At 43.0% G+C, this 12,785-nt stretch overlaps 1 protein-coding gene across 1 annotated transcript in view; it reads left to right on the forward strand.

Moving 5' to 3' along the window:
- The window catches only part of CFAP58 (cilia and flagella associated protein 58), a 104,608-nt gene that overhangs the window by 43,642 nt on the left and 48,181 nt on the right, over window positions 1-12,785 (forward strand). The window contains exons 12-15 of the mRNA XM_056120319.1: window positions 4,552-4,692; window positions 5,613-5,836; window positions 9,094-9,205; window positions 11,571-11,675. Of these exons, the coding sequence (XP_055976294.1) occupies window positions 4,552-4,692; window positions 5,613-5,836; window positions 9,094-9,205; window positions 11,571-11,675 (582 nt within the window). The remainder of the gene's footprint in view (window positions 1-4,551; window positions 4,693-5,612; window positions 5,837-9,093; window positions 9,206-11,570; window positions 11,676-12,785) is intronic.

The following is a 12,785-nucleotide window of genomic DNA, read 5'->3' on the forward strand; positions in this document are numbered from 1 at the left end:
ACTTACCAAGAAAGAGAAAGGATAAATTTTTTTTATAAGGTTTGAAAAATTCTGCTTTATTCCTCCTACTTGTTCAACATAGTTTTCTCTAATTTTGCTCTTTTAGTGCATTGGAGTGTAATTACTGAATGGATCACAGAAAAATCTTATTGTGTTTCTAATCCATAGGCCTCCTGGACCTATGTAAGATAGGATTCAGAAACTTGACCTGGTACATCTCACATTCCTTTTATAGGTGACACTGAACCGCACCTCTTACTTTCCTGAATAATTTTCTACTCAAAAGATTTATTAGCGGTATATATGTGGCCCAGGGGAGAATTAATTGCCATCTACTTTAAATTCTGGCTTTGGAATAAGCAATACCATGTGAGAAGAGGTATTATTTCTAATTTGCAGTTTTATTTCAGTTAATATTTATTTCATTTATACCCTCCATCAGCCAGCCTTTACACATATATCTCCAAAGAAATATGGTAACAATATAAATTAAAAGGCAATAGAACTCTGATATTTGATACTGGGCCTCTAGAGTTGGCAAGTGGTGGACATAAAAGGGTTTCTTCTCAGATCTAGATGAGGAAGCCTAGGTTTGGACAGCTTTAGTTTATATAAATTACAGGACAGCCTAGGAAGATGACTGCATAGGGCTGAAAATAGGGTGCTCTTCCACCAATTTTCCATAAAGGCAAGGATGAGGAAAAGGAATAGGACACCTGCTTGATATATGATTTGGGGGCACCTAGGGGAGACTTGCAACAATGCTTCTACTGGGTAAATTTGACCTGTCAATATGCCTATTCGACATTCTTATGTTTTGTTTTTGGGCCAAACCTGGCAATACTCAGGGGCCATCCCTGGCTCTGTGCTCAGAAAATACTCCTAGGAAGGCTCAGGGGACCATATGAGGTGCTGGGGATTGAGTCTGGGTCGGCTGCATGCAATGCAAGTGCCCTACCCACTGTACTATTGTTCTAGCCTCCACTGGACATCTTTAAAAAAATATGACAGTGCAACTCTTGAGTTCCAGTCCTTTGATTTTTTTAGCCTCAAATTTGAGTCATGTTCCACATGGGTCTCTGGACTTTTGTCATAGAAATTTTGCCAAACAAAACTGTAGTGGAAAGGACAGATTTTCTAGTGACTTTACTCCAAAAGACATTTAGCTGATTATAGAAAGTTCTACAAAATATGAAGACCCACGAGCTCTTCTGAAATTGCAAGGCTTCACCTGTTTTGGATGCAGTGAGATGCCTCTTGACAGGGCAACCTAATTTTTGACTTCTCCAAGCAGACAGACAATTGTCCGTCAGAGATCATCCTCAGCCTCGGCCATCCTCCTCAGGAGGAAAAACTTGCTCCTTCCACATTTCTCTCCCCTTCTCAGTCGCTGCAAGGCTCTGCTGTCGCCTCAGGATTCTCGACATTGTCAGCACATTATGGTCCTGACAGAATGTCAATAGTTCTTTGTAGATGCCACTGCCTCTGCGCTCATCTGCCCATTCTGTCCCCGTCTTGTTTCATCAGCACTGAAGGAGTCATCTCATTTGGAGTGTCTGCCTTCCAGTAACTAACAAGCCCCCGAGTCTGGCTCGTCACTTCCCAATCATCCCACATCAATCTGACAGTCCTTTGATTCTTGGTGAATAATTCAGCAACAAATTCTCTATGTCCAGAGCAGAGCATCATGTTAGCAACTGACTTCCAGGCCTTTGCACTTCTTGGGCTCTCCAGAATGACATGGATGGAAACGGTCCTAGAGAGGCACAGAGGGAGCAAACTTAAGAGTTCAGGAGTCCCTGATTGTGTTGCTGGGTGGAAAGAGGTGGCTTCTTCAAGCCCCTCTGGGTGATGGGCCAGTATCCTGCCATTGTGGGTCTTGTGATTTGCTTTATGGCTGTACCAAGTGAGATGATATATATCCTATCAAGCCATATCATACGACTGCATAATTGTGGGGGCAGTGATTAAAGAGTGTGCATGCCATCATATTACAGTCAGTCACACTTCGATAGATGCTAATATCTTGGGTCCCACCTATAACACTGCTTTGATGGGCTTTTGGGAGCAGAGCAGTTGTTACTACCTTTTCCTGGGCAAGACAGCTCAGATTTATAGCTGCTAAATGCATTAGACCCAAGGTATTTTGTTGATGTTAACATTTGCTGCCAATGTCTAATGCCACATCTTGTTTACAGCCCATAAATTTATGACATAAGGAGACCACTCAGAATTTTGATAGATTATGGGGCGGGGCGGGGGGGGGCAAAAAAACAACCACTCAGCAATGCCAAACGCATGAATGGTTTTACATTTCAGACAGATACTTTTACACACCGTTGATTGCATTTTAATATAACAGAGGTTTCATTTTGTTGTGCTGATGGATTCTGATCAGCTCTTGGCACTTAGGAACAGGCAAGTGAGTGTCGCACATCTGGGAAAATAAAAGTTTTATTAAAGAAAGAATGAGACAAGCAGGTATTTCATTGCTGTCTTCTCTGTCACCTTAAGTGATTATAGAAGCAGAAAGGCTGGCTCTTCACTCTCTTTCCTAACAGGCAATCCCCCAAAGTGGTAAACATTAGACCAGCTCTTTTCTCAATAAGTATTTCTTTTTGCTTATCCCTAGACCAAAACACATTTCATGAATGAACAAACAAAATGTCATGAAAGAAGCCCTTGGCTTTACAGTAGCTGGCTGCTTTTAGTTTTGACATTGCACATCTATTACTAGGTGTGGTTATCTCCCTGCCGTTAGGGTAGATATGAGGTGTGGAGTTAATGGCTCTTGTCTTTATGGGTTAGAGGCAGATCTCAACTAAAGTGGACTTGGTTCATAGACACTTATAAATATGGGGGTTCCTATTACTTCGGTGATGTTTCTGGGTGGATGGAGATGAGATCCCATTGTATCTTTGAACGAAAAAAAAACTTCATGGTCATTGACTCACTGCAAACCTTCGAAAAGCTTTGTCCTTTCCTATGTGATCTCAGGCATGAGTCAGCAGAGCTCCTTCTTCGGATTGTTTCTTCTATGCTAACCTAGTCTGTAGTAGCATTTATTCTTCCCCTCTGGGCATGGGTCCTCTCAAAGACATATTGCTCTCTCCCTTTGCATAATTCCCCATTGCATATACTATATAGTGTGCAGCCTGCGAGGCCCCGTTGTAGTCCAACTCAATGGTTTTGCTAGCCTTCTCTCTTGCCACTCTCTACCTAACACCCCAGACTGTCTGTTGAACACACCAGGAGTGTTATAGTTAGCATGCCTTTATTCAGTAAGATAGTTTGTTAAGTCCTCTTCCCCCTACACATATTTCTTGCATTTGGAAATGTCTGTCGGTGACAAAGACCATGACTGGTTCTTCCATTCCAACATCAGACTGAAAGGGAAACTCATTTCTGGGTCCTCCCTTGTTGTTTTAAGCCACAGTTGATGGCATTCCCATATTTGTTACATCTAGTGCATGGTAAATCCTTCAAATCATGCTCATCTTCTGTATCTGACTTTGAACTATTGGATGGTGACACCAGAGGGGCCACAGGCTTCAGAATCAGAAGACCTGGGTTGTAATCTCAACTCTGTGACTTCTACGAGGCGAGGTAATCTCCTTTGGTTCATCCCTGTAATTGTGCTTGTGAAATGGGGAGAAAAATGTCATTAAAAAAGTCGAGGATCATGCCTGGTATATTATTGGAGACCATAGACATATGTGGCATGCAAGTGATTGTGTCCTTGATGAGGGGAATTTTCTTTCTGAAACTTAATAATCTATATCACCTCTTCCCCCATGTCTTCTGATTTCAAGAGCTTTGGGATCTGTGCTCTCCCAGGAAGCCTGCCTGACAACCCCAGTTCTCTGACCCTTTGTAACATCAGTTACAAAAATTGTCTGTGTAGTAATTAAGATTCTGAATAAGCATTGCCAGCATCTAGTATTTGGATACTTGAATAGTTTATCCTTTCTTCCAGGTGCAGGAGCTCTATACCATCTGTACCATGACGTTCTTCTGTTCTAGCATGCTGTTGTATAGGATATAGACATTTAGTTGTTACCTTCATTAATTTAATATTTTCATACAATGAACTTTGTTTTTTTCATTTGACATGCTGGTAGACCATTGCAAGGAATGGGTTCAGATAGAGCTCACCCCTGCAACCATCCTCACCCCGATATCCTCTGCACTCTTCTTTGCGAATTCTCTTTCTGTTTAGTTGGTAAGAAAAGTGCTGCTGAATAACAATGACTCTTCTACTACACATATGTAGAAAAATGATGGAAATCCCTAAAGGGCACATCTCATAGAATAAACATTATCATTATAATGTTCATTGCTCCTTTGCATTTGTGTGTGTGTGTGTGTGTGTGTGTGTGTGTGTGTGTGTGTCTACAAAGCTTGTCTTGCTTGTGAGAGTGATCAAACCCTGTTAAATGAAACATATGAAGAAGGCTTAAGAAGCACAACTGTGCATCTAAATCTGGGCCTCCCACTCTTGGTTTGTGCTGTTACAGGGTGAAATTGTCTGTATCTTTTGCTCATTGCCAGGCTGAACTGCAGAAGCTAAGAATGCAGGCCCTGGAGACTAAACACTTCATTGAAAAGCAGGAATCTGAGGAGAGAAAACTCTTGCGGATCATTGCTGAGGCTGATGGGGAGAGGCTGAGGCAGAAGAAGGAACTGGACCAGGTAGGGACATCTCACGCACACCTCCCCTTACACACAAGTGTTTGATCTAAGCCTAACACACACTCATCCTGCGTTCAGCTTTTCCATTCAATCCACTGGCACAGCATTAATCTGTGGTTGAATATTTACTATTCACTTATTCCACTCCTCCGGGTAGTCTTTACAGGTACCTACTATGTGTCTGTCACTCCTTTGGGTACTGGGGACATGGTGGTCAACAAGGAAATAGAGTACTTGTCTGTAGGAAGCCTAACTGCATTCTAGTATAATACAATTGTTTGCTCACAAGTGTAATTAACACTTATACTTACACCCCTCATTGGGGACTTAAAAACTTAAATACTTCCAGAGATCTGGCAGGTTAAAAAAAGGCAGTTGGCTAGTATAAAACAGTAAGGAGTGGAGGCACTTGGCAAGAGCTAAACCACTATAGAGGCATTCAAACACAACTATTTATTTTAAAAAATGAGCTGGAGGGGCTGGAGCAAGAGTACAGTGGAGAGGGCATGCAGCTGACCTGGGCTTGATTCCTGGTGCCAGGGGAGATCCGTAAGCACAGAGCCAGGAGTAGGCCCCAAGCACAGTTGGGTGTGCCCCCAAACAAACAAAAACAAACCAAAAAATGGCTAGGGTGAGGAAGCAAATACCCATGGGCCAAGAGACATTGGAAAATGAGGAAGAGGAAGGGGGTGTAGAGGAGGAGGGGGAGGAGCATGGTGACAAGCACGGGCTATTTTTTGTTTCTGTCTTCATTTCCAATGAGTTTTCAACCTTGTAGGAAGCTTGCAGTTTTGTTTGTCTCAAGTCTGCTTCCAGGGTCCTGCCCATGCGAACCCAGCACAGGGGAACTTATACTGCATCAATGAATGCAGTTGCCAGAGTGACTCATTGGACTTGAATTTGCTTCTCTACCTTCGTAGGTCATCAGTGAGAGAGATATCCTTGGGTCTCAGCTTGTTCGGCGCAATGATGAGTTAGCTTTGCTGTACGAGAAGATAAAGATCCAACAGTCTGTGTTGAATAAGGGTGAGAACCAATACAATCAGAGGTTGGAGGACATGAGAATCCTCAAACTTGAGATCAAGAAGCTTCGCCGAGAAAAGGGGATCCTTGCCAGGAGTGTGGCCAATGTTGATGAACTAAGGTAATGGGCGCCGCCTCAGAGCTCTGGAAATGAATATTGGCTCCTCTTGTTGGGCATTGAAAGTTTTCACTAAATCCTACAGAACAATTTTTTGACATATTGATATTATCAAAAGATTTTTACAATTTTTCATTTTTTCAGAATTTTCATATTTCAGAATCTCCATGTTTCAGAATGGATACATTGTACTCATTCTATATCACAAAAATGCATAAGTTTACTCTTGGGGAATGTAAACAAGTGCAAAGAGTCTTTCAAAAAGGATTTTATTCTTGGAATCAGATAGCTAAAGCATAGAGCACATATTAAACATGTGCCAGTCTCTGGGTCGGGTACCTGGCATTGAATGCCTCCCACCCCCCACCAGCTCCTTGGGTATCTCACAGCACCTCAGGTATAAACCCTGGTGGTTCCTGAGTACCACTGGTGTGGCCCCAGGGGTCCCCAGTATTGCCAGGTGTTGCACCTACACACCACACTCCCCAGCACCACTGGCCTAATCCCAATCTGCTCCAGTTCAAACTCTGCCTGAAGTGATTCCTATTAAAACAGCAAGAACTTAATTCTGATTTTTAAAAAACTGAAGTCAAATCACTAACCAAAGTCATTATAATTCAGAAAAAACAATTTTAACAGGTGCTTTAGAATTTCTTTAATAAGGCGGCATGCACTAGATGGAGCATCAATATTTAAATTTAATCCTAGTAACATTTGCACATCTTTTCCCTGGAATTACGCACAGAATCAAAAGGGGGAAATTTGATTTTATCACTATTTGAAAACTCTGTTTCCTCAGAAGGCAGTCAGATTTCATATCTCACTTTTGGTTTATCTTCATGCAGCTTTCGCTTTAGCTTCGTGTGCCTCCTCCTTTAAATCTCACATTATACAAGAGCTACTTTCTCTTGGGGACAGATCCCCAGGCTTTGTACAGACAGTTGCAGGAGAAGGAGGAAAAGGGTTGGTGTCGTCTCTTTAGCTCCCTAATTCCAAGCGGACCAGGAGGTGAAGAGGAACTGTGACTGTCTTGGGACCAGGCCTGTAGGGGTCAGCTTTTTCAATTAATGGAATTTAGAAGATAGCTTTTTGCTCTTTAGATGCAGTGAATATATCTAGGCAGGGGAAGTTGCCACTATCAAAGAGAAATCAATACTTTTTTTTAAGTTGCTCATATTTCAGATGATGCAAGTGATCCAAATTCATTGTAGAAAATGTGGGAAATGCAGAAAAAATATAAAGCAGGTGTTAAAAAATGACTCGCAAGTTTACTACCCAGAGATAACACCATTGGCATTTTGAAGATAAATGGATTCATACTAAGTAGCTATTGAAAGATCTCCAAGGTCCTCACTAAACTTGCCAGGCCTGAGTTATTTTTCTTATAAAAACAAATGACCATATTTGACCCTTTCCTAAAAATATTGTGAGTTTGTTGATAATAGATTGTCTTTTCTCAATGGAAAGAGAACTTAATCAATATCTTGATGCAAGCAAGCCTTGTGACCTCGGTTCCATAATTTAACTTCTCTGAACACTAGGTGTATGGTTAAAATCAAAGATGAAAACACACTTCATGTACCCAATATAGAGATGAGTACAAAATACGCCATCAATCAGGGTGGCTGATGCTTTTTACTCTTCTTTTCCCATGACACTCTAGAAAATTGAAGTGTTAAAAATATGCTTTTAATTCTAAGCAGCTTGCTCTGAGCTCCCCGTTGAGTGAACACCATGCAGTTAATTCTAATGGTTTGTCTTGCTAATGAGGGGAAGTTGTATTATTGGTTTAAATGAAGCAATTAAGTAAAAAGAGATGGTTATATTAGTAATCTGCACACTTGAGCAGATGAGGACAGATAATAATATCCTTACCAGTGTCTGTCAATGCAAGGGTTTCCCTCTTCCCTACCTCCCAACAAAGCTTCTCCACAGGAGGCAGCCAGCTCACAGGGTCCTGGGGAATGACTACAGTAGCTTACCTGTTAGCTAGAGATTCCCACAGGTTTTACAAGTAGTTTTAGCTGGAGCTCGTGCTTCTGGACTGAGCAAGCCCTCTGCACAGTCATAGAGCATGAGATAAGATGTCACTGGGGGCTGGAGAGATCATCCAGTGGGTAGGACATTTGCCTGGCACACACCAGACCTGGGTTCAATCTCTGGCACTCCATATGGTTCTCTGAACCCTGCCAAGAGTGATCTCTGAGCCTAGAATCCGGAGTAAAACCTGAGCACTACCAGGTGTGACCCCAAAACAAAACAAGAAAATATTATAGTTGTTTAGTGTTTCTCAATTCTGGAGGCTCATTAGAAGGACCAGCAGAACTTTTGAACTTAAGAAACCCAAATGCTAGACCAATTAAGGTTGGCTCCCCTTGGGGAAGGTGTGTGAACAAAGTGCCCCAGGTGCCCCAGATGATTCCAGGGGCAATCAGTGTGGCAGCAAGCACACAGGCACAGGGCCACCTGCAGGCATGCACCCACACCGCAGTGACTGGTGTCAGGTGATCCGGCATGTGGGCCTTAAGAGCCTGTGACACGACAGACCCGGTGGTGAGGTGCAGGTGGTTCTCTTGCACTGCTGTTGAGATGATGGCAGCCAGACAAAAGCACTGCGAACCTTGCACACATTCCCTCCCTTCTGTCTTTCCCACCTACTCTTAAAGTTTTTGGGTATCCAGAATCATGATTCGGAAATTCTGGGACTTTTCTCATTGTTAATATCCTTAGCAGTGTCTATCGATGCAAGGGTTTCCCTCTTCCCTACCTCCCAACAAAGCCAGTGGTGCTTGGAGGACCACGTGGTGCTGGAGACCCAACCTTGGATTCCTGCCTGCAGGGCACATGCTCCCGCTCTTTGAGTTAGGTCAAACTCTTTTTGTTTATTAAAGCAAAACTAAAGTTTAATCTCTGCAAGAATTATCATCACCAAGTTAGGAGGGCTAATATCCCTCCCTTCTTCCCTCCTTCCTTCTTTCCTTTCCTCCCTTCCTCCCTTCATTCCTTCCTTCCTCCCTTCTTCGTTTCCTCCGGTCTTCCCTTCCTACTTTTATGCTTGGGGGTCACTTCTGATGGAGCTTGGGAAACCATAAAATGCCAGGGATTGACACCAGGTGTCCTCTGCACACCATTGAGGAATCTCTCCAGCTCTCCCTAATTTTGTTTTTTAATATAAAGATGCTGATATGTGTAACTACTTAAAGATAGGATATTCAAATGGCCAAAGGATTTCTTGGAAAAGAAAGTTTGATCTTCTTCAGGCAGGAGCTTTTTCACATGCAGAGAGAGTTCTTGAAGGAGAGGACACGTTGCAGAGCCCTGGAGGAGGAACTGGAGAACCCCATGAATGTGCACAGATGGAGAAAGCTTGAGGTAAGGAACATCTGAGAGAACCTTCCTCCCACATCCAAATCTCTCCTGCCCCTTTTCTTCCTCCAGCACAATAAAAAGCACAGTTTTATTTAATACTATGCAAATTGTCACCTAAAATGGAAAGCAGAACCAAGGGTAAATTGGACCCTTCCAGAACCAGATGTCTTACTGGGGTTTTGTTTTAGGAAAAAACTTGGACAAAATCTTTTGTGTCTAAAGATCCAGTGATCACTATGAATTGACCTCCCCTGCCAACATTGATTTTTCTGGTGTAGGTCACTAATGCTCAGACCAGTAGCCTTCGACTCTCTCTTAAGCCCTTGGCTGTTCTCTGCATCAAGATACATCAGCTACTAGCATCTTTAGCATTTTTCAGCTGGACCCTGCATCCAGATAGGAAGCTGGGTATTTGTGAACTAGCCTTGCTTCTTAGGATTTAGAGACACGGTCAGAGTCCCATTGATAAAGCGTTAAATAATGGACCACATATTTTCTGACTTTCCTACTAGACCATGCCACCAGCATGGCAGATTGCAGCTCAAGACAAGCTCTGTTTATTTCGGGGGCGGGGAGATGGTCAAGTATAAGCCATGTGAGTGTGGAAAGGGGTCTGACTAATTAACAGTGAGGGTGCTGGGAGAGTCTATGTAAGTGATATAAACAAGAGCAGGGCAAAGGAGAAAATCCGCCAAGTTGGCTTTTGTTTTTCAATTTTCTTTTTTTCCTTTTAATGAAGAGAGCATTAAAGATAATGCATTATAAATTGTTGTGTAAACACGAGGCCTGAATTTTAACAACATCCAGTGTTGCCAAGTGAATGTGTGCCAAATCTAATCCCAATATATGGATATCAGTTGGCACTGCTCAAGATTTCTTAAGCAAAGTTAGAGTCAATGGGATCTCCACCCTCTCCCCTCCCCACCCCCGTTTGGTGCCTCTCTTAATTTGTCTTCAAATGCCAAGAGTGGTGCAGTTTACTAAACTAACAACAATATGGATATGTCTGGGGAAGTGATGCTGAAGATTTTAAATCCGTTTACTGTCACATTAGTTTATTCCATGTGTTTCCAAGCAGATCTTTAAAGTTTCCAATTCCACGTCAATTTCTATTAAAAAATTGGAAAATAGAGACACGGGAGGTCGTTGAAAATATTTAGCTGCTAGATTAATTTAAAATGTCAGTACAGTTGGAAGTGACGCTTTGGCTCAAAGTGTAGAGGACAAATTATCAGTTTATAACTGTAGCTCTTGCCTGAATGGTACACAGATAGCTACTGAGGGCGCATCAATGCTTTACGGATTGATAACTCCATCTGAAAGCTAAATGCCATGATCGTGTTCTGCTGACAATTAACAGCGGAAGTCCACATCCTAGAAACCTTCTACATCATAGACTGAAATCAATATTTTCTCGTAGGCAAATAACAAAAGAAAAGGATTCTTTTCTCTTTTTTTCCTCATTTATTTATTTATTCAATTATTTAGGGTTTTGGCCACACTTGGCTGTGCTCAGGGCTTACTCCTGGCTCTACACTCAAGGAATCACTCTTGATGGGCTCAGGGGCCCATGTGGAGTAATGGGATTGAACCTGGGTCAGCTGCAGGCAATGCAAGGGCTCTACCCTGTACTATCACTCTGATCCCCCCACCGCCAAGATGATCCCTGAAACTGCGTGAATTAGGGCCCAGTTTATCAACCTCTTTGATCCATCTCTGTCCTACTGATCAGCCCTTTAGTCTTGTGCAGTGGCCCTCAATCTACTCAATTTTCACTGTGACCACCCCCCCCCCCTAGAATACCCTTGAGGTCCAAGGGGACCTGGGGTCCAGGCTGCAAAGTGCTGAATGAGGGAACCCTGTTTTGCTTCTACAGAGCTTAGTAATTAAGTAGGCACACATGGACTTGGGCACAGATCTGTCCCTCCTGCCAGAGCAAGAAACAATCCTCTGAGTCTTAGTTGATTTATCTGTCAAAGAAGGAGACTGGCGTCTATCCTGGGCTGTCACGTGGTTCAGATTTGATGATGTATTGGGTGGTGTTTGCATGCTGATGAAGGATCGGGGATCTTGCATAGCATTTATCATCATTGTTATTGTTACCATCATTATCAATACTATTCCCGCTCCTGGAATAAGCATAGTCGTTTCCCCTTTATTGCTCAACCAGAGCCACAAGCCAAGCCATTAGCTGAACTTCCACCTGGTTCGATGACCATCCTCATTGCTATGCTCTGTGGGAGCTTTTGCATCTCTCTGTACTGGGCCTAGAGGTTGGCAGTAGGTTGTGATTAAACAGTGATTGTGTTATTCCGGGATCTTGGTGCTCTGAAACATGGGTCAACTGCTTCATTTTGTTCTCTCACAGGCCAGCGACCCCAGTACCTTTGAGCTGATAGAGAAAATCCACACCTTGCAGAAGCGTCTCATCAGCAAAACCGAAGAGGTGGTGGAAAAAGAGCTGATCTTGCAGGTAACCCCCTCATTTTCTGCACTTGGGGAACAGACCTCTGGGCCCCGTGGCACCCCATCTCTCAGGAGCTCTGTTCCAAGCCAAGCCTTACCGCCAGATTGGGTAGTACTGCAGGTCCTGCTTTTAACTGCAGATGGCAACAGTGACTCACACTCAGAGAACAAACAGCCTGATTAATTGGTCTTTTATGCTCCCCTCACTGATATTTTAAGATTTCCAAAGAATGAAGTTCAAGACTTGATGCACCTAGTAATGTGAGCTTCTGCCCCTTCTTTACATTTTTATTTGTCAGATTCTTTGAAATACTTTTCCTCATATTTCATACAGCATGAAATGCAGTGATTTTGATTTTAAACTAAGTTTTCATACGAAGCACCCATCATCTGTCCATGTGAACAGTTGTTGGGGGTGGATGGTGATGGTGAGAGTTGGGGAGGAGCAACATTCCTTGAGGATTTTATGGAGTAAATTATATGGGCACAGTGAGAATCAGGAGTGTCTTTTAGTTGACAGTAACTTTTTAAAAAAAATTTTATTAGTGAAACACCATGAGGTACAGTTGTAGACTTACAAATTTTTGTGCTTGGGTTTCAGTTACACAATGTTCGAGTACCCATCCCTCCACCAGTGCCCATTCTCCACCACCACTGATCCCAGTACCCCTCCCACCCCCTATCCCCATCATCCCACCTTGTCTCTGTGGCAGGGCATTCCCTTTTGTTCTCTCTCTCCTTTTGGGTGCTGTGGTTTGCAAAAGAGGCATTGAGTGGCAATCATGTTTGGTCTATAGTCTACTTTCAGCATGCATCTCCCATCCTGGGAAGATCCTCCCAACGCCCTTTATTTGGTGCTCCCTTCTCTGTCTGAGCTGCCTTTTCCTCTCATGTGTGCGGCTGGCCTCCAAGCCATGGAGTAAACCTCCTGGTACTTATCTCGGCTATTCTTGGGTGTTAATCTTTGATTGTGTTGACAGTAACTTCTTAAACCGTGGATGTAACCCCATGGGATTGAGGAGGTCATTTAGACTATGAAACCCACTCAATAATAGTACTATAAACCACACCCCCAAAAAATGCCCCTTGGAGGGTGCAAACTGGTGTGTGGGCAGTC

The sequence above is a fragment of the Sorex fumeus genome, unplaced genomic scaffold (assembly GCF_029834395.1).
Source record: "Sorex fumeus unplaced genomic scaffold, SorFum_2.1 ptg000043l, whole genome shotgun sequence".
Lineage (NCBI taxonomy): Eukaryota > Metazoa > Chordata > Mammalia > Eulipotyphla > Soricidae > Sorex > Sorex fumeus.